Source organism: Ziziphus jujuba, chromosome 9, assembly GCF_031755915.1.
Source record: "Ziziphus jujuba cultivar Dongzao chromosome 9, ASM3175591v1".
NCBI classification, from domain to species: Eukaryota; Viridiplantae; Streptophyta; class Magnoliopsida; order Rosales; family Rhamnaceae; genus Ziziphus; species Ziziphus jujuba.
Window position 1 is genome coordinate 17750503 of NC_083387.1, and position 24308 is coordinate 17774810.

Consider the following 24308-nt stretch of genomic DNA (forward strand, 5'->3'; position numbering starts at 1 on the left):
TGATCGCCAAATTAGGTTGGAACCTCGCCACCAAGGATAATTTACTTTGGGTGAAGGCTTTTAAAGCAAAATATTTTCCTCATTCTTCTTTCATGAATTGAAAAAAGAAAAAAGATTGTTCCTAGTTCTGGAGTGGAATCATGAAGACTAAACCTTTACTTGCTAAAGGTCTATGTTTTAGAGTGGGCAGAGGAGATTCTGTAAATATTTGGGAGGACCCTTGGGTTCCTAATCTCCCGAACTTCCTTTCGAAACCAAGAATTACTTCTGAGTCCACTATAGGAATGGTTAGCTCGTTAAAATTAAGCAACGATCAGTGGAACCATGATTGGCCGGAGAGTCTCTTCGAGTATGAGTCGGCCAAGTGCATAAAGGAAAATTTCTGGGCTAATAATGATCAAGCTGACAAAATCATCTGGATAGGGATCAAATCTGGATCTTTCAAAGTTAAATTGGCTTATAATATGGATGTTGAAGGTGAGGTTAGAAATGAGCAGTGGTGGAAATTCTTGTGGGAAAGCAGGATCCATAAAAGAACCAAGTTTTTCCTTTGGAATCTGGCCAATGTAGGGCTTCCTCTATTCTCTAATCTGATTTTTAGAGGTTTATCTTTGGACAATGTGGAATGTCCTCACGGTTGCCAGGCGGTGGAAACGGAACTCCATCTCTTCTTCCACTGCAAAATTGCCAAGAGATTATGGTTTGTGAGCCCGTGGGGTATTAGGTGGAAGAGTTTCGATAACCATGATATTTTTACCCTCCTTAAGTGCATTTCCAACCTGGAGGCTTCCCTTCCAGTTCATCAGGAGGACAAGGCAAATTTCTTCATGTTTAGTGCTCTCACCCTGGAACATATCTGGTGGATTCACAACAAAGTCATCCATGGTGGCCGAGCGGAGGGTTTTGAGCTTGCTCCTGAAGTTGTGATGAAAAGATTCAAGGAGCTTAAGAATGCCATCAGACATGATGTTTCAGATAGGCATCCCCAGACAATAGACATTAATCGTTTTCTGTCTGGCTGGAGAAAACCACCTGAGGGTGTTATCAAGCTTAATTCAGATGCTGCTGTTAGAACCTCAGGTAGTCATCTGGCGGTGATAGCCAGAACTAGCAGAGGTAAAGTTCTTCATATCCAAGCTTTTAAATCGAATGTGAATGTCCTAGAAATCACATAGCTAAAAGCTATTTTGAAAGCCATTCAAGTGGCGAAATTCTTCAATTGGAGCAACATTTAGTTCGAATTCGATGCGTTAAATGTGATCAAAGCTCTTCATAATGACGATTTTAGTAATCTTCACTGGGCGACCGAACCCTTTTTCAATTCCATTTCTTTGATTTTGGACAATTTCAGTTCTGTTTCTTTTTGCTGGGCCCCTAAGAAAGCTAATGCTTTGGCCCATTTTGTTAGCCATTGGGCTGAGAGCCGAAATATATATGGCCCATTGACCTAGATTGGCTCCCGCAAAATTGGTTCCGTTATATAGTTCGGGAAAGCGCTCTTAAGGACACTCCCCGAAACTAGGTTTTTGCTTCTGCCATCTTTTGGTTTCTAATGAAACTCCGTTCTCAGCCCCAAACAAATTAAAAAAAATGGTTAGATACGGTCTCAACTTTGTATAAATAGTATTTTCAAGAAATTTGATAAATGTTATTATAAGCGGCACCGCAGTGCTGATGTGGCACAATTTTGAGAGCACTTCTAAATTCACTAAATACCCACAGGCGCACCAAATGTAGAATGGTCTTTTAAAAGCCTTCCTGGCGTAGGCGTGACTCATCATGACCCATTGCTGGCGAATAGTTAAAAAGGGAGTGCCCAACAAAAAGCAAAAGGAAAGGAAGGCTGCGATAAAACACACACTCTTGCTTGTCTCAACTTTCCTCTCTCTCTCTCTCTCTGTCTGTCTCTGTGTCTATGTAGGGATTGCGGAGTAGCTAGCAGCCACACCACACATTCACCCAATCCATCTCAACGCTATGGATTGATCGTTTTCTCGGCGAAATTCTCAATTTCTGACCCAATTGCTCGGTATATCTCTCTCAATTACTTTCGGCTCGCTTAGATATTTGTTTGGTCATTGCTTTGTACTCAGATCGGGGTCGTTTGTTTCCTCGGAAAATATCTCCATTTTCTTGCGGAATTGGTCAAATTTTCGTTGGTCGGATAAAGGGTAGGAATTTTTTCTCTTTTTCCTTTTTTGTGTGTCGGGCTCGATTTTGTGAGGAAATTTTTTTCCGCGGAAGCGAAATGGGTAGTTTGCAGGATTTGGGGAATTTCTTCTGCTTTTCGTAGCATTTGGATCTTAAAATTTATGTTTTTTTTTTCTTTTTTTTTTTCCCCCTTTTATTGATTTTTTTGGTTTGTTTTGTTTAGGGTTTTGAATGTTTTGGTGAATTGACGTTACGAGATCTCTTAGTTGGTATACTTGTTGTCAAAATCCAAGCTTGCTATATAATTGGTGAGTTATTCTTTTGTTGTTTTTTTGTTAAAAGCCTTTTTCACTCTTCTTGTTTATCTTTTGTAGCTCAGCTACCTGCGTAGCCATGTATGTATCTCAGTTTTTTATTTGCCCTTAATTTGACTTATTTCATTTGAGCTTGCGTAATTGTAGTTCTTGGGTTTTATAATCGATGTTAGTTATATAATCAAGATGATCAGAGAGGTGTCTGAAGGATGTAGAAACTACTGAGGCTGGAAAATGGATTTTTCAGTTGTATGTTCTTCCTATAAAGTATTCGGACTTTTTATAGGTTGATTGTCTTGGAGGGGCCGTATGAAGTACTGTTTGTTTCAAGCTTACATTAAGTAATGATTAAGTCTGTCATTTGAGTTTCTGTAGTCTGCATATGTGAGGGTAATATTTAGGTTAAGTGTCTATGTGAAGGCATGTGTGGCAAAAAGAGAAAGTATGAGATTTTTGCAATTTTTACATTTAATTTCTGCTATGCATGGCATTGTTGATTGTCGAGCTTCGATAATCAAATGGCATTATGTGTACACCAAGTGAAGTCAGATGAAAATGGAAAGGCATCACTGGACATTCATTGAAGTCATTACTTTTTGCCAGTGCAATACTGAAAAATGTAAATTTTGTTCCAAGGTGCACATAAAGTTAAATATGTTAATCTGTTTAAATTTTTTTTTTATTTTTTATTTTTTCATAAAATAAGTTTTGCTTTCATAGTATTGCTGTGCAATGGTTTCTTTTCATTGGAGATAAGTATCTGTTTTGCCAGTGATCTTTAGTAATCATTGCTTTGGTTCCTGGATATTTATGAAATTTGACTAATTACAGTAATTCAAACTATTCGATGGCATTAGCTTTTGGACAGGTGCTAAGAGGCTTATAAACTAGCAACGTGGGTAGTGATAAAAAGGTCTTTGTTAAGCCTGTGTGCACTTTCTCATTTTCTAGGTGTTATCTCTTGAAAATGCCTTGGGCACCTTTTTGGACAAGGGAAGGGGATTTATTTATGTATGGTCCACAAAGTCAGGAATGTTGTAGTTTAATTAAGTAGTGAAATTTGTTCTGTTTTGGAGACGAAATAGGTTCTTCTTGGGAAGTACTTGTGGAAACCCTGGAAGGAAGAGGATCATATAGCAAATAAGTACTCAAGACATATGGACAGATCAGGATCTGTGTCTCTTATGCTCGGTAGCTTTTATGGATGTGGCTTTTATTGGATTATTTATTGAAGTTCATTAACTTTTCTTTGTCAAACTTGTTGATGTGATGTACCCTTATTGTTTGGGGTATTTATTCAAGAGGGACAATTATGATATGTTATGATGTTATGATTAATGGTTTTACCTCCAGTGGTGCTGGAAAAGCAATCGAATTACCAATATATGTTGATACCACATGTCAGAATCCAGATTGAATTTACTTATATATATATAATATGAATTATTGTACATCCTCATGCTAATATTTGATTATGTTTGTTTTGTGGTAATATGGTCAGTTTTACCAGGTTGCTTTGAGAGTTCATATTATCTAGAAAGGAATTTAGTTTTGCAGTGATGTCAATTCGGTTAAGCATGTGAAAATTTGATGTCACTACTGCTATATATAATCCTTTGACTACTTTAAATTGGATTTAACATAACATTTTCTCTCATCTTTGTAATCTGTTCAGCTACCTGCAGATTCTCTGCCATGGAAGATACTCAATCAGTTTCGACACTGATAGACTCTACAACCTCTAAGATACAACAGCTTCAGAAAGCATTTGCTGAACTTGAAAGTCACCGAGCAATAACTCTTAACTTGAAATGGAAGGAGATTGAAGAACATTTCCATGGGCTTGAGAAGTCCTTAAAGAGGCGTTTTCATGAGTTGGAAGATCAAGAAAAGGAGTTTGAAACCAAAACATTGGCAGCTCGTGAAATGTTGGAGAAGAAGGAATCAGCTATTGTAGCCATGGAACAAGCTTCGCTGGAAAGCCTCCAAGAGAAGAGAGATGCTGCTATATTTGCAATTGCTGCTGCTCGAGAGAAGCACAGGAAAATATCCTCTGAGGATCCAGATGTTGTCACTGATGAGGGCCAGGGAGGGCTACCATGTGTGGAAGAGAAACCACCAGATGTAATGGCTTCTGAAAGCAACTTTGAAGAAATGAAATTTTCTGAAACTAGGAATGTGGAGGTGAAGTCATATCCCCAGTTAGTGAAACTATGCAAACAGATGGACTCTGAAGGACTTCACAAATTTATATCTGATAATCGAAAGAATCTTGCTGCAATAAGGGAGGAAATTCCACTTGCATTGACAGCTGCAGCTAACCCTGCCTGTTTTGTCCTAGACTCTTTGGAAGATTTTTACCGCATGGATGTGCCTAATTTGGATGGGAAGAAGGACTCAACCTTACTGGGCCTTCGTCGAACCTGCATCATGTTGATGGAATGTCTGAGCATTTTGTTAACAAACCTAGATATAGTCTCTGCTTCTGAGGTAATTACAGAAGAGGTTAAGGTGCGGGCAAAGGCAATTGCTGAAGAATGGAAGCCAAAGTTGGATGCCCTTGATATGGATGCTAGCAATGGGAACTCTTTAGAGGCTCATGCATTTTTGCAACTTTTGGCCACTTTTGGTGTTCAATCTGATTTTGATGAGGAAGAACTATCAAAGCTAATACCAATGGTTTCTCGTCGTCGCCAAACAGCTGACCTTTGCCGTTCCCTTGGATTGTCTGAGAAAATGTCAGGTTTGTCTTTTAATGTGAATGCTACCTAGCAATGTGGATTAAATCTTACCATGTTATTAAATATAGATTATAGCCAATTTTGCAAATATAGATTATTACTGAACCTACACACCTAGCTTTTGAAAATGAGTCCATAGCCAATTTCTTTTGTTCTTTAGAATGCCTCTTATTTTCATCCTAGGTGACTAATACAAAGTAAGTCAATGTATGTGGGTTTTGCATTTGCATATTGTGAAGAGGGTCAGCATATCAGCAAAACTCACTCAGTTTTTTTGGGAAAGTTTTGGTGGAGCTACTTTGGCTTGGATGAGACGATGGACCGACAAGAAGAGGCTTATATGATTTGGCTTGATGGATCAGACAGAAATACCAAGTCTAAAGAAATTTTTTCCAACTATTTTAAAATTCTATAATTTTCTAAAAGCTTCTTCTGTTCTCTTGGATTATGCAGGTGTAGTTGAAGTACTTGTAAATAGTGGAAGGCAGATTGATGCTGTGAACTTGGCTTATGCGTTTGACCTCACGGAGAAGTTCTCACCTGTGGCTCTACTTAAATCTTACTTGAAGGAGGCAAGAAAAGCTTCTTCACCTGTCAAACCTGGAAATGCATCTCCCACTGTACAGGTGCATGATGATTCTCAGCTTTCTTGAAAGTAGTGGTTTGTTGATTTTTGATTGCTTTTATTGAGGGATAAGAGGACACGGCAAGAAACCCATAATTGTGTTCAGACATAGTAATGAGTATGTTCCTTGCCAAAATATCCTTTAACATATGTCTCAGTGCTACTATAACACGGTATCTCTGACTCTGGCATTATTGTTAGATGGCTCCATACTATGATCTATTTTGTATTTTTCCATTAAGAATATTGCTTTGGACACAATGTCAGTTAGTGAGATTGACCTTTGGACAGTATACCAATGTTTCCATCAAACCATTTACCATGTGCGCTGAGGTGGAGGCTGGACAGGGTTTGGAGAAAGAATAGCATTTGTTTTTGCAATGCAAAAGGGACATTCCTAACTTATTTATTTATTGTTTCAGAATGAGGTGAATGAGCGTGAACTGACTGCACTTAAGGCTGTGATCAAGTGCATTGAAGAGCATAAGCTTGAGGAGCAGTACCCTGTGGATCCACTTCAGAAACGGGTTATCCAGCTGGAGAAAGCCAAAGCAGACAAGAAAAGGGTGACTGAAGCTGCAAAGCCTCAACCAAAGAGACCCCGAGCTAATGGTGTTGGATATGTGCCTCGTGTTACTAATATTGCTGCTGAAAAGAATTTTTATCCTAGAGTTGCCGATAATAGGTATCCACAGTACATGTATGAGAGGTCGTATGTTTACCCTGGGCCTAATGAAAACCATTGCCCCTCTCTGCTGGGTTCTGCTACTTACAACCTGTCTCCTGGTCACAGCAACTACTTTGCAAATGGCTACCAGTACCAAACCGCATATCTTCACTAGGAAGTAAAGGTGGCGAAATGGTGACTGATCCTCTCATTTTTAACGGTTAGTCTTTAACCCTTCAGTTCGCTGATATCCCAATGTATGAATGAATTTAGTATTTAAAAAAATGACCAAAAAAGAAAAAAAAATTGAAAAAACTCAAAAAAAAAAAAAAAAAAAGTCTTGTTAATTTGTTAGTTGATGTATGAAGAATATATTTTGATCCTCTAATATATGCACTTTGTTTTTCTTTTGTATAAGCGATTATTATATCTTGATTGCATGCAGAGATCCTGCATTTATGGAGATGGCCATAGGACGGAAAGAAAGTGGGATTCTTTCTTTCTTCAATATTTAGAAGTGAAAATAAAAGGAAGCAATTTTATTTAGGGTTAATTGCGCTTTTGAACTTTATCGTATGGTTGCATTTTGAGTTTCTAAGTTTAAAACATTACAGTTTAGGCCTTCAAATTTTGATTTGTTGCCTTATGGTCTGACTATAATTTTTATTTTTTAGCTAATAGTGGTCAAAGGTAAGAGAGGGAATTAAAATGCAAATCTTAGAAATTAGAGGGGTCTAAATTATGACAAATTAAAATTAGAGGGTTTAAATTGGAAGAAATTGTGTTTTAGTGGTGATCATGTACGATGGTATTGGTACTGTTAAAAACATCTCCAATGGCATGGCATTTGGGCATATGCTATTACCAAAATATAGCATAATATCCAATTTTTTTTTTTCACTCCTAATGGCGAGTTGTAAATTTTGCCAATATCATTTTTGTGCCTGTTTTGACACTGAATTTGCTATTGGCAAAATTTGGTAGCAGATCCCTTGTAGTAGAGTTTATGGGGCTCACACCATTTACTAATACGATTTTGATTTAAATTTGTTTTTTAATTGATAAAGGTAAAACTGAAGTGGGATCCATTGCCAATGTTGGTTTTATAATTTCGGTGGTTTTATAATTTCGAAGTGCTATTTTGTAGTACGTCGAAAGTCAAATGTTAAAATGTTTTATTGGTATTGACATTTATTATAGAAAAGTTTATGTGAATATTAAATTTTAAAAATAGTAATGCTAAAATGGTATTTGCAAGTTTTGGCCCAAAAAAAAAAAATGGTATTTGCAAGTAGATAGTTCTTAGTTATTGGTAGTCAAAATATCTAATTAGAGTATAACGCAACAAATTGAAACGTAGGTTGAAATGCATCTTCTCCGAATTAGAGGTACTAGATTACAATTTACGCTAATTAATTTCATTGTATGATTTATCCCCTTGCTCTTGGTCCTTTTGTCAAACTATTTATTTACTTTTCATTATTTCTCCTCTCTCCCATTCCTTTCTTTCTTTCTCTTAATATTGCTCTCTTATTATAGGAAGGAAATAAAATATATTTTCTTTCCCTTCTTTTTTTTTTTTCCTTTTTCTTTTGGTAAACTGTATTATCTTTTCCTTTGCCATGAGATGAAACATACAAAAGAATAAAGTCTTCTTATGGCTAAATTTGCTTATCTAATTTTTCATTCCATTTCTCAATCTTCCCACATTGGATTTTCCCTTTTCTTCCAACTGCTAAACGAGATATGGACTTTCCGTTCCTCCCTTCTTGTTTTTCTTTCCTCATCCTTCTTCGACACCTTTTTTTTTTTTTTTTTTTTTGGTTTGAGACACACTGTTCCTTTTATATGAATGCTATTTATTTATTTATTTATTTATTTATTTCTCTTTTAGTCTTATATGCGGATTTAAATTTTGAGCACGTCTAAATAAGAAAGATTGCCCGGCATTGACTGAATGACCAACACATACGTTTCATTATATGCGACAAGACTCATTCTATATCAGTTGGATTGCTGGGTTTATTGCAAGTATGGGTGAGGAAGTTTGGTGGTTGTTTATGGTCTAAAAGTTAGCCATTCAGTATGGGTGTGGAGCTTGATTTAAGCAATGTGGTTTCTTGTATTAATGGAGACAATCACTTGAATCATCCTTGTTGTGGAGTCGTAAAGAAATTTTTGCAAAATTAAAAATTTTTTCTGACTCAACATTAATATAAAATGCCGCAGAGTGTCTTGCCAACTTGAATTTTCATTTTTAATTTTTTCATTTTCTTGATGGATTGCCCCTAGTTTCATTTTAAAATAAAATACCGACATTTCCCTGTATTACCCTTTTTTGTTTTTGTTTGTTTGTTTGTTTTTTCAGTAGTAATCTTATTTAAACAAGCTATAATTATTTCATCCATGTGATTTGCCTTTATTTAATTCGACTTGGTTTTGAAATGTCAATTGTACTCGAATAGATAGTGCAAATGATCAAAATTGATGTCAAGTATAAAAGTGTGAACGTAAAAATAACGTAGGTAAATGAAAATCTTGTAAAACCATTGGAGAGGTAAATAATTGTTTTTAAACCGGAAAAATAGTCTTGTTGAATTTAAAGCAAGCCTTAGGTTAGGTGCGTCAAAAATAATATCAACGTTTAACTAACAGCAAATGGAAAACAAAATATATTATAAAAAAGAAAAAGAGAAAAAGGATTTGTACAATCATTTTTTTCCCACTACCTTCTATACAAATTTCAAAAATATTCTTATTTATTAATTTTTTTTTTTTTTTGCATGATCAATATTTTATTAAAAAATATTAAATTTCAGTATATATCAACTGAACAATATTAAATTGTTCAATATATATTAACCAAAAAATATAAATATATTCAATTAATAAGAACACAACATACTTTTGACCTTTAAAAATAATTTTTTCATAGCAAAAATATATAACTTTTATTCATAATATGTAATATAAATTTCACATATACATTATGTAATTTTTAAAAATATAATTTTGAAATGGAAAACAAAATATATTATGAAAAAGAAAAAGAGAAAAAGGATTTATACAATCATTTTTTTTCCCACTACCTTCTATACAAATTTCAAAAATATTCTTATTTATTAATGTCTTCTTCACATGATCAATATTTTATTAAAAAATATTAAATTTCAGTATATATCAACTGAACAATATTAAATTGTTCAATATATTTTAACCGAAAAATATAAATATATTCAATTAATAAGAACACAACATACTTTTGACCTTTAAAAATAATTTTTTCATAGTAAAAACATATAACTTTTATTCATTATATGTAATATAATTTTCACATATACATTATCTAATTTTTAAAAATATAATTTTATGTGACAAATGAGATTTAAATATCCTTTAAAACTCCAACCTTAATCATTTTTTGTATATTTTATTTTAATAAATGTTTTAAAAGTTGAATACTTTATTAATTTAATATTTTTTTTATCAAATATAATTATATTTAATAAAATTTATGAATGAATTCTGCCCTACTTGGACAGATTAAATGTTCTCATTTATGGTATAAGAAAATAATTCAGTTTTTAATATTGTTTTGTCAAGATCTAACAAAATTTTAATGAAAAAGTGTATTTTTGTTGGTCATGAAAAAACAAAGCATTTTTGGAAATTCAAAGAAGGGAAAACAGTAGTGTAAAAAGAAGTATTTAAAAAAAAAAAAAAAGGGAAGTTGGAAGGGGCTCACATCGGTCCAAATCCACCTAGCCCATTATGGACTTGGGAGCCTATTTTGTACGACATCATTCAGTGCGTCGTATCCAAAGCTCAGCGCCGTGCTGCTTTTTTGTATTTTTTGTATTTTTTTTTCCTCCGAATTCACATTTTTGGATGTGCTTTTCAAAATTTCAGAAATTATTCTCTGTGTAATCTATCTACTCCGAAACAGATGAAGATCGCCGAGATGTCGTCGCCGGACCACCGGCAAGGCCACCATGACTCTCAATTTCAGCAGCAACATCATCTTCATCTCGTCTCTCAAATCGAGTCCTCAATCAAGCAAGCCGAAAATCTCTCGTTGGGAAAGCCATTACCGGTAACAATCTCCGATGATCTCAGAAAATATCTTAATCAGCTTAGCCAACTCGCTCCCTTCCCGAACTCCCTCAAGCTCCTCGTATGGAAGCTCAGCTATCGCCTCTGGAACGCCTGCATCGACCTCTCCAATGCTGCTTCCATCCGTTCTCGTTATCCCTCCTCCTCTTCATCCTCCAGGAAAGATTCCGCCGAAGAGCATGCCAAGCTCCGCCATATCGCCGCCGACCTACTAGCTGTCGCCGGCGGAGTGAGCAGTGTTCCTTCTCCGGTGATCAAGTCCGCCTCGTTCTACCACAAGACCGGATTGATCTGGCATGAGCTTCGGAACTTTGATCTTGCTTCTACCTGCTTCGAGAAAGCCACGGATCTGGTATCGAATTTCGATCTCAACACGATCACGGATGCTGGGGAGAGAAAACTGCTGCTGGATTTGAGCATTGCTAGGTCTCGAACCGCATGGGAAATCTCGGATCAGAATCTTGCGATGACGTTGCTGAACCGGGCGCGGACCTTGCTATTCGGTTTGGCGGAACACTACAAAGCGCTCGCGAGCCAGTACATGATGTTCGGGAAGACCGTGCTGGCCAAGAGTGAGAGTGGTGGCCTGAGCGAAGCTTTGAGACTGATGAACGAGGCTCTGGATTTGTACGAGAAAGGATTGCATGCGGCGAGAACACGGGAAGAGATGCATGAGCTTAAGGATTTGAGATCAAAGACGCTTCGGTTCGTCTCAGCCATTCATCTGCAGATGGGTGAGTACGAGAGCGTAATCAAGTGCGTGAAGGTGTTGAGAGATGGTGACAGTGGGGAACACCACCATCCAAGCCTTCCCGTGCTGGCCATGAAAGGATGGTTGGGGTTAGGGAGGTTCATGGAGGCGGAGAAGGAGCTAAGGGGCATGGTGGTAAATAAGGGGATTCCGGAGGGCGTTTGGGTATCAGCGGTAGAGGCTTACTTTCAGGCAGCTGGGACGGCCGGAGCAGAGACGGCGAAGGGGGTGTTCCTGGGGCTGTTGGGGCGGTGCCACATCAGTGCCAGCGCCGCCGTGAGGGTCGCCCACAAGGTGGTTGGGGATGGTGGAAGTGGCGGTGAGGGGGCGAGGGTGAGGGCCAAAGTGGTGGCGGAGCTCGTGTCGGATGAGAGGGTCGTAGCACTCTTCTCCGGCGAGGCAGCCGGGAAGCAGAGGGTGGCTATGCATGCTCTACTATGGAATTGGTAAGTTCGTAATTCTTTATGCTTATTTGTCTTTTGAAATTCATCGTGCTTTGGTAATGAATTGCCTAACGTGAATTTGAATGATCGCTTCCATGCTCAATTGAAGTGGCTTATTAGATTTATTTCCCTATGAGCATGTTGAAGGACTGTGGGCTAATTAATAACCATCTTAAATAAATTAACGCCTTGTAATTTCTTTGCATAATTCCAATTAAGTATTATAAGTTTCGATTTGAACTCCAATCGAGGACGAGTTTCTGACAAGGGCAGGGTAAAACATGGTATGAATTCCACCCAATGAGTGAAAAACAGAAGTTAAAGAAATAGTCGAGTCATATTTGGCTTTTTCTATCTAGTCGGCCCAGCTTGCGATTCACTTTGGTAGTTATGATCTTGTGCTTTCATTATAATTTCATTGATCAATTCTCGTGAGTTGAAGTCTTTCGTTTTACGAAATTTCGATTATTTACTTTCTTTTATTAACAGCGCTGCAGATCATTTTCGATCCAAAGACTATGAAACAAGTGCTGAGATTTTCGAAAAATCAATGCTTTATGTTCCATATGATTCAGAGAATAATATACTCCGAGCCAAGGGCTTCAGAGTTTTGTGTCTCTGCCACCTTGGTCTCTCTCAACTTGATCAAGCTCAAGAATACATCAATGAGGCAGAAAAGGTACATTCTAATGCGTACAAGAAGCTGGAATTCTGGTATTTAAGATCACTGATATCTTGCTTGCAATCTACAAAAAAGTTCACCTTCTAATAATGCCTTGTTTTCATCTCTACAGCTTGAACCCAACATTACTGCTGCCTTCCTGAAGGTTCTCTTACACAACATTATATAAATATGTCTTCTCCATTAACTTGTAAAACATATTTAGTTATGTATTTGTACTGAGTACTAAAACCACAATTTATTCAGATCTTTGCAACAAAATTCTTTAATAAGTTATGAGCAACTTTATAGCTTTTCTATATTATGCAGTTAAAGATCTATCTGCAGAAGAACGACAAGAATAGTTCAATTAATCAGATTCAAGCAATGACAACTTGCCTTGATTTTAGTCCAGACTTTCTCTCCCTTGCTGCGCATGAAGCTGTAGCTTGCCGTGCTCTTACTGTTGCTGTTGCTGCTCTATCTAGTCTCCTTAACTTTTATGCCAATGGAAAATCCATGCCAACACCAGAAGTTGTAGTTCTACGTACCTTGATTACAATCCTAACTCAAGAGCCTGGCAATGAACTGGAAGTTTTCAAGTTTGTTAAATGGGCTTATAATCGTGCATCTGAGGTTGGCTCTGATTGCTTCTTTGGGAAAGGTGAGGTTGGAAGACGGGAAAGGAATTGGTTTGCGTGACTTCATGGAACTTAGGGACAAAAAGGGAAGGAGAGGAATTTTGAGTTATGTTCCCATTTCATGAAATTGGCATCCAAATTTTATGGATTTCTGGTTGATTGGGAAGTAGAAGAAAACAGTATCATGGTTTGCAAATCGTTGATATTGACTGTATCTGCCACGATTGCTTCAGAGAATCAGAAAAATGCTGCATTGTCTGACAGTGAAGTAAAACAAGCTATCGAATTGCTAGATAGAGCAGGGAAGGTAAGAAATAACTAATTGCCTTTTAGATTCATATAGCATTTTGTGACTTGAATGGTTCTTTTGCAGCACATTATTAAGTAACGTATAGAACTTGCAACCATCTTTGTCTAGCTAAAACTGACTGTCGAAATGATAGGCCTATGTCTTATGGTTTAACGGAGGATCACCTTAAAATGGCGTTCATTTCTTGCCCTGATGCAGATACTGAAGACAAACTCAACAGGAACTCGGCTTAATGATGATCAAGCTAGCAACATTGAGCCCGATCTCTTCTTCATATACACCTTCTGCGCCTATGAAATACAAGGACGGCTCAACGATTTAGGATCACAATTAGTCCTTGTGAAGGGCTTCGCCAGTTCAAAGGTGTGCAACCCCAGATACCTCCTTCAGATTGGCCTCCGCTCCTCACAGGGTCCATGGCCAAATTACGAAATAGCCACTTTTGCTCTAAATGAGTGCCTTTCAGCTCTTCTTTCATCACCATCCCCGGATTACCAAAATGTGGCTCTCATTGTCCGGAAGCTCATTGTAATAGCCAGCATACGCAAGGGTGAAACAGATGATGAAGCATTGCATGCAATGTACAAGCAAGCGTACCGAGTAATGGTCGGTTTGAAGGACGGTGAGTATCCCATTGAAGAGGGAAAATGGCTAGCCACGACGGCTTGGAACAGGGCAGCACTGCCAATGCGGTTAGGTCAGATTGATGTGGGAAAGAAATGGATGAATACTGGTCTGGAACTTGCTAAGCAAGTTCCTAGTATGGAGACTTGCAGGCTATCCATGGAGGATTTTGTTGGTGGCTTGGGGAAGGAATTTTGTGTGCAAAATGATGGCGACAACAGGTCTCAGCTCACTGTATGAATCTATAAATGTACAGGACATTAGCGATTCGTATCTTTTAATAGGAAAGAAGAAACTAATGAAGAAAAAAAAAAAAAAAACTTGTTTTGTTTCCACAAACACAAAACCGTAAAACATCAAAAGAAAAAACATCCTTTTCTTATGGAGAAGGATTGAATTCAACGATTTGTGTTTACACAGCACTAAAAAAAATTGAGTATTTATTACAATTGATAAATTTTATATGTATGTTCATTTTACATCTATGTTACTCCTTTTAATTCAAAATTTATTTATTTATTTATTTATTTTTTTGTTTGTTTTATGATATGCTATTGAACGAAAACAACGCCACAAAATAAAAGCATTTGTAAGAGAAAAAAAATTACTACCAAATACATTTTATATGTCCATATGACAATTTAATTTGCAAATTATTTTAAATGAATCAATTCATTTGGAGTTTCACTAATGATTATGACAAACAATCATAAATAGTAATACATTTTATAAAAAAAATAGATTGATTAACAGTGATAAAATCATTTATCACTGTTTTTAATTTTTAATTTAAATCTCTCTGTCTCCATCTAAAAATAAATAAATTCATATTTTAGTCAATGCAATAAATAAATAAATTTGGGTATATGCCATGGGATACACAGTGATATAACAAGTAAAAAACTCAAATTTGTATGGAACATATTTTATGAATGATAAGCATGTATACAATATGGATAAATATAGAGTGATCAAATTTTTTTATCAAAATTTTGATATTCATGATTTAGTATCTTTTAAATGGTTTACATTTTCATGTATATATAGCAATATCAATTTAACACCATTAAAAAATTACCATCTAATTTATTACTAAAATTTTGGTAAAAAAATTTAATGCATGTAGTATTACTCATATAATATATAGATATTCAAACAATGATAAAGGGTTAAGTAAAAAAGTTGGTTCAATTGATAAATTTCTCATATTCATATCTGGATATGAGATGCTAAGAAGGATAAATTATTGTAAATAATAATAATAAAACTAATAAAATATTTATTTATACATAACAATATCTATTACTTTAAATCTTAAATAGCAAAATATATGGCAATTCATGTCATATTTTTCTACCATAAACTATATATATATATATATATAATAGCGATATTGGTTAGACTTTAAGATATTCAATCGTTTAGTTTGAATTTATCTAATCTTAAATATGAATGTTTTACTGAAAAAATAAATGAGATTTGCATGTGAAAATTTGAAAAGATTAAAAAAAAAAGTTAATATAAAAAAAGAAAAAAAAATTTTTAACAAAAAAATTAATATCACTCCCTATGTTTTATCAATTCTGCTTGTTTTTATACTTTGTAAATTATGTCATAAACAATCTCTCATGTGCATTTTAGTTTTGTTGCAATGTTACCTATTTTATACACATATTCGTTTGAACATAATGATTTAAGCTTTGAATTTATTTTAGTAAGTATTTCATACGTGATATTTCATTTCATGTTCATAATTAATAAAATAAATATAAATATTAAAATTTTCAAAATTGTTAGAATAATTTTTTTTAATATATATATACATGTATAAGGTAATATATATCATAATTTGTGATACACATTAGCAAAAAGATTGTAATACAATTTACCAAAAACAAGATTATGATACAATGATAAAATGATGAAGTATTGAATTAATGTTAATTTTAATCTATATAAAGGTAAAATAGACGTTTTGTAATTTAAATAAATTAAAATATAAAATTTGTTAATCAATGTTAATATCTAGGGATGTTAATGATGAATTAAATAATTTTACAGAGGTAAATGTGGTTTTGTTAAACCAGAGGGATCAATAAAATTTTCCCTAATAATAATTGAAAATGGACACGTGCTACGAAAACCAGAGGCAATTCCTTTTTTGATTCCCACAGAGAGAGAGCTACAATTGAAAAATACAAGACACAACCCTAGAAAACATGGCGGCGAACAAGACGGTTGATGGGCCATCAAATGAAAAACAGACAACGACCATGGCGGCAAACAAGACAGTTGGTGGGCCATCAAATGAAAAACAGACTGGGCAGCAAGAGTACCCGTTTCAGCTGTTCGAAGACTTAGGTGTTGGGCTCGCCGGCCCTGTACTTCGCTGACGGCTTCGTCAATACCCCGGCCGCTACCTCTACTAGGGTCGTCGTTGGCGGCTTCCAGGCGTTCAAAATGAACGCCGCCAGGTTGCCTACGGATGCGGGAAGATTTGCCGCGTTTTGCGGCTTGACGACGGCATTCGATAGCTACATTGCACGGGCTCGCGGTGTCGACGATGAGTGGAACTTCGTCGGTGCCGCAGGAGCTGCCGCTGGGCTCGTACAGTGGCATGGTGGTCTCCGATCATCACTGGGCTTAGCTCTCTCTCTGTTGCTGCTGTGGCCGCCCTGTTTCAGACTTTTGGGGTAAAAGAGTAATTCTACCTAATTTCTATCAGGCTTTTTTATCATATATATAATATGTTTATTTCCTTCCCGTTGCTATATATAATATGTTTATTTGGAGTTGTCTTTTCTAAAAACTTATGGATTTCATATATAATATGTTTATTTGGAGTTACTTTTTGTAAAAACTTATGAATTTTAATTTATGTTGGATCAAACATTGTGTTCCTTGTGGGTTTTATATTAATATTTAAACTCTTGTATTTATCTTCTTTTTTTTTTTAATCTTATTTAATAGTCTATTAGCTAGGATTATTTCCTTTATTTAAGTAAAAATAAAGGCGAAAATAAACATTGTGGTCCTTTATTTGATCCATTTTAATAAAAAAAAAAAACGAAAATAAAATTGAAATTTAAGCGATTCAGATCTGTGGCTTTACACTGGATCCGAACTCATTCCAATCCAAGCTGTGAGAAAAAATTGATTGATTTTCGATTTTTATTTAATTTAAATTTTTTTGTTAGTATTATTATTTTTAATTAAAATTAATGGTATTAAATTTTCCGGTAGATCTACCTGGCTTTTTATTTTTATTTTTGATAAATTTATTAATTAATTAAATAAAACCCCAGTGTGAGACTCTGAGACTTCCCTAGCAGTAGAACTAGAGGATAAGCATAAAGAGGATATGTGCAACAACTAGAAAACAAAGGACAAGTAAAAAAAACATAATAATAATAACAATCTAATAATTAAAATATCAAAAAATTAAGACATTATTTTTATTTTACCAAAAATAAAAATAAAAAGCCAGATAGATCTGTCGGGAAATTAAATACCATTAATTTTAATTAAAAATAATAATACTAACAAAAAAATTTAAATTAAATAAAAATTGAAAATCAATCAATTTTTCCTCACAACTTGAATTGGAATGAGCTCAGACCCAATGTAAAGCCACATATCTGAATCGTTTAAATTTCAATTTTATTTTCGCTTTTTTTTTTTATTAAAATGGATCAAATAAATGACCACAATGTTTATTTTCACCTTTATTTTCACTTAAATAAAGGGAATAATCCTAGCTAATAGACTATTAAATAAGATTAAAAAAAAAAGATAAATACAAGAGTTTAAATATTAATATAAGTTGATCCAACAAAATCAGAATCCATAAGTTTTTACAAAAAGTAACTCCAAATAAACATATTATATTGAAATCCATAAATTTTTAGAAAAGACAATTCCAAATAAACATATTATATATAGCAACCAGAAGGAAATAAACATATTATATATACATATATATGATAAAAAAGCCTGATAGAAATTAGATAGAATTACTCTTTTACCTCAAAAGTCTGAAACAGGATGGCCACAGCAGCAACAGAGAGAGCTGAGCCCAGTGATGATCGGAGACCACCACGCCACTGTACGAGCCCAGAGGCAGCTCCCGCGGCGCCGACGAAGTTCCACTCATCGTTGACTCCGCAAGCCCGTGCAATGTAACTATCGAACGCCGTCGTCAAGCCGCAAAACGCGGCAAATCTTCCCGCATCCGCAGGCAACCTGGCGGCGTTCATTTTGAACGCCTGGAAGCCGCCAACGACGACCCTAGTAGCGGTAGCGGCCGGGATATTGACGAAGCCGTCGGCGAAGTACAAGGCCGAGTGGCCGGCGAGCCCAACACCCAAGTCTTCGAACAGCTGAAAAGGATACTCGTGCTGCCCAGTCTGTTTTTCATTTGATGGCCCACCAACTGTCTTGTTCGCCGCCATGGTCGTTGTCTGTTTTTCATTTGATGGCACATCAACTGTCTTGTTCGCCGCCATGTTTTCTAGGGTTTTGTGTCCTGTATTTTCCAATTGTAACTCTCTCTCTCTCTCTCTCGCTAATTCCTTCTTCTCCAACATTTCACGAGCTGCCAATGTTTTGGTTTCAAACTCCTTTTCTTGATCTTCCAACTCATGAAAACGCCTCTTTAAGGACTTCTCAAGCCCATGGAAATGTTCTTCAATCTCCTTCCATTTCAAGTTAAGAGTTATTGCTCGGTGACTTTCAAGTTCAGCAAATGCTTTCTGAAGCTGTTGTATCTTAGAGGTTGTAGTGTCTATCAGTGTAGAAACTGATTGAGTATCTTCCATGGCAGAGAATCTGCAGGTAGCTGAACAGATTACAAAGATGAGAGAAAATGTTATGTTAAATCCAATTTAAAGTAGTCAAAGGATTATATATAGCAGTAGTGACATCAAATTTTCACATGCTTAACCGAATTGACATCACTGCAAAACTAAATTCCTTTCTAGATAATATGAACTCTCAAAGCAACCTGGTAAAACTGACCATATTACCACAAAACAAACATATTTTGGTAATAGCATATGCCCAAATGCCATGCCATTGGAGATGTTTTTAACAGTACCAATACCATCGTACATGATCACCACTAAAACACAATTTCTTCCAATTTAAACCCTCTAATTTTAATTTGTCATAATTTAGACCCCTCTAATTTCTAAGATTTGCATTTTAATTCCCTCTCTTACCTTTGACCACTATTAGCTAAAAAATAAAAATTATAATCAGACCATAAGGCAACAAATCAAAATTTGAAGGCCTAAACTGTACTGTTTTAAACTTAGAAACTCAAAATGCAACCAAACGATAAAGTTCAAAAGCGCAATTAACCCTAAATAAAATTGCTTCCTTTTATTTTCACTTCTAAATATTGAAGAAAGAAAGAATCCCACTTTCTTTCCGTCCTATGGCCATCTCCATAAATGCAGGATCTCTGCATGCAATCAAGATATAATAATCCCTTATACAAAAGAAAAACAAAGTGCATATATTAGAGGATCAAAATATATTCTTCATACATCAACTAACAAATTAACAAGACTTTTTTTTTTTTTTTTTTGAGTTTTTTCAATTTTTTTTTTCTTTTTTGTTCATTTTTTTAAATACTAAATTCATTCATACATTGGGATATCAGCGAACTGAAGGGTTAAAGACTAACCGTTAAAAATGAGAGGATCAGTCACCATTTCGCCACCTTTACTTCCTAGTGAAGATATGCGGTTTGGTACTGGTAGCCATTTGCAAAGTAGTTGCTGTGACCAGGAGACAGGTTGTAAGTAGCAGAACCCAGCAGAGAGGGGCAATGGTTTTCATTAGGCCCAGGGTAAACATACGACCTCTCATACATGTACTGTGGATACCTATTATCGGCAACTCTAGGATAAAAATTCTTTTCAGCAGCAATATTAGTAACACGAGGCACATATCCAACACCATTAGCTCGGGGTCTCTTTGGTTGAGGCTTTGCAGCTTCAGTCACCCTTTTCTTGTCTGCTTTGGCTTTCTCCAGCTGGATAACCCGTTTCTGAAGTGGATCCACAGGGTACTGCTCCTCAAGCTTATGCTCTTCAATGCACTTGATCACAGCCTTAAGTGCAGTCAGTTCACGCTCATTCACCTCATTCTGAAACAATAAATAAATAAGTTAGGAATGTCCCTTTTGCATTGCAAAAACAAATGCTATTCTTTCTCCAAACCCTGTCCAGCCTCCACCTCAGCGCACATGGTAAATGGTTTGATGGAAACATTGGTATACTGTCCAAAGGTCAATCTCACTAACTGACATTGTGTCCAAAGCAATATTCTTAATGGAAAAATACAAAATAGATCATAGTATGGAGCCATCTAACAATAATGGCAGAGTCAGAGATACTGTGTTATAGTAGCACTGAGACATATGTTAAAGGATATTTTGGCAAGGAACATACTCATTACTATGTCTGAACACAATTATGGGTTTCTTGCCGTGTCCTCTTATCCCTCAATAAAAGCAATCAAAAATCAACAAACCACTACTTTCAAGAAAGCTGAGAATCATCATGCACCTGTACAGTGGGAGATGCATTTCCAGGTTTGACAGGTGAAGAAGCTTTTCTTGCCTCCTTCAAGTAAGATTTAAGTAGAGCCACAGGTGAGAACTTCTCCGTGAGGTCAAACGCATAAGCCAAGTTCACAGCATCAATCTGCCTTCCACTATTTACAAGTACTTCAACTACACCTGCAGAATCCAAGAGAACAGAAGAAGCTTTTAGAAAATTATAGAATTTTAAAATAGTTGGAAAAAATTTCTTTAGACTTGGTATTTCTGTCTGATCCATCAAGCCAAATCATATAAGCCTCTTCTTGTCGGTCCATCGTCTCATCCAAGCCAAAGTAGCTCCACCAAAACTTTCCCAAAAAAACTGAGTGAGTTTTGCTGATATGCTGACCCTCTTCACAATATGCAAATGCAAAACCCACATACATTGACTTACTTTGTATTAGTCACCTAGGATGAAAATAAGAGGCATTCTAAAGAACAAAAGAAATTGGCTATGGACTCATTTTCAAAAGCTAGGTGTGTAGGTTCAGTAATAATCTATATTTGCAAAATTGGCTATAATCTATATTTAATAACATGGTAAGATTTAATCCACATTGCTAGGTAGCATTCACATTAAAAGACAAACCTGACATTTTCTCAGACAATCCAAGGGAACGGCAAAGGTCAGCTGTTTGGCGACGACGAGAAACCATTGGTATTAGCTTTGATAGTTCTTCCTCATCAAAATCAGATTGAACACCAAAAGTGGCCAAAAGTTGCAAAAATGCATGAGCCTCTAAAGAGTTCCCATTGCTAGCATCCATATCAAGGGCATCCAACTTTGGCTTCCATTCTTCAGCAATTGCCTTTGCCCGCACCTTAACCTCTTCTGTAATTACCTCAGAAGCAGAGACTATATCTAGGTTTGTTAACAAAATGCTCAGACATTCCATCAACATGATGCAGGGTCATCCATTTCAAGTAAGGTTGAGTCCTTCTTCCGCGGAAAAAAATTTCCTCACAAAATCGAGCCCGACACACAAAAAAGGAAAAAGAGAAAAAATTCCTACCCTTTATCCGACCAACGAAAATTTGACCAATTCCGCAAGAAAATGGAGATATTTTCCGAGGAAACAAACGACCCCGATCTGAGTACAAAGCAATGACCAAACAAATATCTAAGCGAGCCGAAAGTAATTGAGAGAGATATACCGAGCAATTGGGTCAGAAATTGAGAATTTCGCCGAGAAAACGATCAATCCATAGCGTTGAGATGGATTGGGTGAATGTGTGGTGTGGCTGCTAGCTACTCCGCAATCCCTACATAGACACAGAGACAGACAGAGAGAGAGAGAGAGAGGAAAGTTGAGACAAGCAAGAGTGTGTGTTTTATCGCAGCCTTCCTTTCCTTTTGCTTTTTGTTGGGCACTCCCTTTTTAACTATTCGCCAGCAATGGGTCATGATGAGTCACGCCTACGCCAGGAAGGCTTTTAAAAGACCATTCTACATTTGGTGCGCCTGTGGGTATTTAGTGAATTTAGAAGTGCTCTCAAAATTGTGCCACATCAGCACTGCGGTGCCGCTTATAATAACATTTATCAAATTTCTTGAAAATACTATTTATACAAAGTTGAGACCGTATCTAACCATTTTTTTTAATTTGTTTGGGGCTGAGAACGGAGTTTCATTAGAAACCAAAAGATGGCAGAAGCAAAAACCTAGTTTCGGGGAGTGTCCTTAAGAGCGCTTTCCCGAACTATATAACGGAACCAATTTTGCGGGAGCCAATCTAGGTCAATGGGCCATATATATTTCGGCTCTCAGCCCAATGGCTAACAAAATGGGCCAAAGCATTAGCTTTCTTAGGGGCCCAGCAAAAAGAAACAGAACTGAAATTGTCCAAAATCAAAGAAATGGAATTGAAAAAGGGTTCGGTCGCCCAGTGAAGATTACTAAAATCGTCATTATGAAGAGCTTTGATCACATTTAACGCATCGAATTCGAACTAAATGTTGCTCCAATTGAAGAATTTCGCCACTTGAATGGCTTTCAAAATAGCTTTTAGCTATGTGATTTCTAGGACATTCACATTCGATTTAAAAGCTTGGATATGAAGAACTTTACCTCTGCTAGTTCTGGCTATCACCGCCAGATGACTACCTGAGGTTCTAACAGCAGCATCTGAATTAAGCTTGATAACACCCTCAGGTGGTTTTCTCCAGCCAGACAGAAAACGATTAATGTCTATTGTCTGGGGATGCCTATCTGAAACATCATGTCTGATGGCATTCTTAAGCTCCTTGAATCTTTTCATCACAACTTCAGGAGCAAGCTCAAAACCCTCCGCTCGGCCACCATGGATGACTTTGTTGTGAATCCACCAGATATGTTCCAGGGTGAGAGCACTAAACATGAAGAAATTTGCCTTGTCCTCCTGATGAACTGGAAGGGAAGCCTCCAGGTTGGAAATGCACTTAAGGAGGGTAAAAATATCATGGTTATCGAAACTCTTCCACCTAATACCCCACGGGCTCACAAACCATAATCTCTTGGCAATTTTGCAGTGGAAGAAGAGATGGAGTTCCGTTTCCACCGCCTGGCAACCGTGAGGACATTCCACATTGTCCAAAGATAAACCTCTAAAAATCAGATTAGAGAATAGAGGAAGCCCTACATTGGCCAGATTCCAAAGGAAAAACTTGGTTCTTTTATGGATCCTGCTTTCCCACAAGAATTTCCACCACTGCTCATTTCTAACCTCACCTTCAACATCCATATTATAAGCCAATTTAACTTTGAAAGATCCAGATTTGATCCCTATCCAGATGATTTTGTCAGCTTGATCATTATTAGCCCAGAAATTTTCCTTTATGCACTTGGCCGACTCATACTCGAAGAGACTCTCCGGCCAATCATGGTTCCACTGATCGTTGCTTAATTTTAACGAGCTAACCATTCCTATAGTGGACTCAGAAGTAATTCTTGGTTTCGAAAGGAAGTTCGGGAGATTAGGAACCCAAGGGTCCTCCCAAATATTTACAGAATCTCCTCTGCCCACTCTAAAACATAGACCTTTAGCAAGTAAAGGTTTAGTCTTCATGATTCCACTCCAGAACTAGGAACAATCTTTTTTCTTTTTTCAATTCATGAAAGAAGAATGAGGAAAATATTTTGCTTTAAAAGCCTTCACCCAAAGTAAATTATCCTTGGTGGCGAGGTTCCAACCTAATTTGGCGATCAAGGCTCCATTGAAAGACCAGTGCTTTCTAATGCCCAAACCTCCATTAAATTTCGGTTGGCAGGTACGATTCCAAGCGATTGGATAAAAACCTCTAGAATCTCTCTGGTTGTTATTCCATAAGAAACCCCTAGCCATCTTATCTAAGCTCTCACACAACCCTTTAGGGAGAAGGATCGAAGACATGGTATAGACCGGAATCGACGTGGCAACGTGTTTCACTAGAGTCGCTCTACCAGCTTGAGATAACAATTTAGCCTTCCAACCTTTAAACTTGCTTTCCACCTTGTCCTTAAGGTCCTAAAAAACTAGAGACTTATTCCTCTCCACCACCATCGACAAACCTAGATGCTTTGTTCTTTTGTCAAACTCTTTCATTCCCAAACATCTCTTAATCAAGGCTTTTGTCCTTGCGGGAACGTTATGAGAAAAAAATGCAGCTAGATTTATCCTTATTAAAATCCTGGCCAGTCCA

General features: G+C 36.4%; 2 protein-coding genes and 1 pseudogene across 10 annotated transcripts; 2 read left to right on the forward strand and 1 right to left on the reverse strand.

Annotated features, from left to right (window-relative positions):
* Positions 1–1800: 1800 nt before the first annotated feature.
* On the forward strand, positions 1801–6915 carry LOC132805395 (FRIGIDA-like protein 3). Of its 3 annotated transcripts, none has more exons than XM_060820270.1 (5): positions 1803–2171; positions 2375–2459; positions 4141–5208; positions 5660–5832; positions 6254–6915. In XM_060820270.1, exons 3-5 carry the CDS (start codon positions 4161–4163, stop codon positions 6671–6673), a joined length of 1641 nt encoding a protein of 546 aa, XP_060676253.1. In that variant the 5' UTR covers positions 1803–2171; positions 2375–2459; positions 4141–4160; the 3' UTR covers positions 6674–6915. The 3 variants fall into 3 exon arrangements, with proteins under 3 accessions (XP_060676254.1, XP_060676253.1, XP_060676252.1); XM_060820269.1 differs by having other exon boundaries at positions 1803–2029; XM_060820271.1 differs by lacking the exon at positions 2375–2459 and having other exon boundaries at positions 1801–2029.
* Positions 6916–10388: 3473 nt separating this feature from the next.
* On the forward strand, positions 10389–14504 carry LOC107408886 (TPR repeat-containing protein ZIP4-like; annotated as a pseudogene).
* Positions 14505–15997: 1493 nt separating this feature from the next.
* On the reverse strand, positions 15998–24296 carry LOC132805396 (FRIGIDA-like protein 3). 7 transcript variants are annotated; one of them, XM_060820274.1, is made up of 4 exons: positions 21241–21572; positions 20617–20789; positions 19731–20195; positions 15998–18868 (listed from the first exon to the last, which is right to left on the reverse strand). In XM_060820274.1, exons 1-3 carry the CDS (start codon positions 21551–21553, stop codon positions 19776–19778), a joined length of 906 nt encoding a protein of 301 aa, XP_060676257.1. In that variant the 5' UTR covers positions 21554–21572; the 3' UTR covers positions 15998–18868; positions 19731–19775. The 7 variants fall into 7 exon arrangements, 5 of the variants coding, with proteins under 5 accessions (XP_060676257.1, XP_060676255.1, XP_060676259.1 ...); XM_060820272.1 differs by having other exon boundaries at positions 15998–18878; XM_060820273.1 differs by lacking the exon at positions 15998–18868 and adding an exon at positions 19398–19505.
* Between the last annotated feature and the right edge of the window lie 12 nt (positions 24297–24308).

Excerpts from the sequence above, each read along its gene's own strand:
- LOC132805395 (XM_060820271.1), top strand. The coding sequence starts at position 4,161 with ATGGAAGATACTCAATCAGTTTCGACACTGATAGACTCTACAACCTCT. Across the intron at positions 5,209-5,659 it reads ATTGTCTGAGAAAATGTCAG|GTGTAGTTGAAGTACTTGTA; the intron begins GTTTGTCTTTTA and ends TGGATTATGCAG. Across the intron at positions 5,833-6,253 it reads ATGCATCTCCCACTGTACAG|AATGAGGTGAATGAGCGTGA; the intron begins GTGCATGATGAT and ends TTATTGTTTCAG.
- LOC132805396 (XM_060820274.1), bottom strand. The coding sequence starts at position 21,553 with ATGTTGATGGAATGTCTGAGCATTTTGTTAACAAACCTAGATATAGTC. Across the intron at positions 20,790-21,240 it reads ATTGTCTGAGAAAATGTCAG|GTGTAGTTGAAGTACTTGTA; the intron begins GTTTGTCTTTTA and ends TGGATTCTGCAG. Across the intron at positions 20,196-20,616 it reads ATGCATCTCCCACTGTACAG|AATGAGGTGAATGAGCGTGA; the intron begins GTGCATGATGAT and ends TTATTGTTTCAG.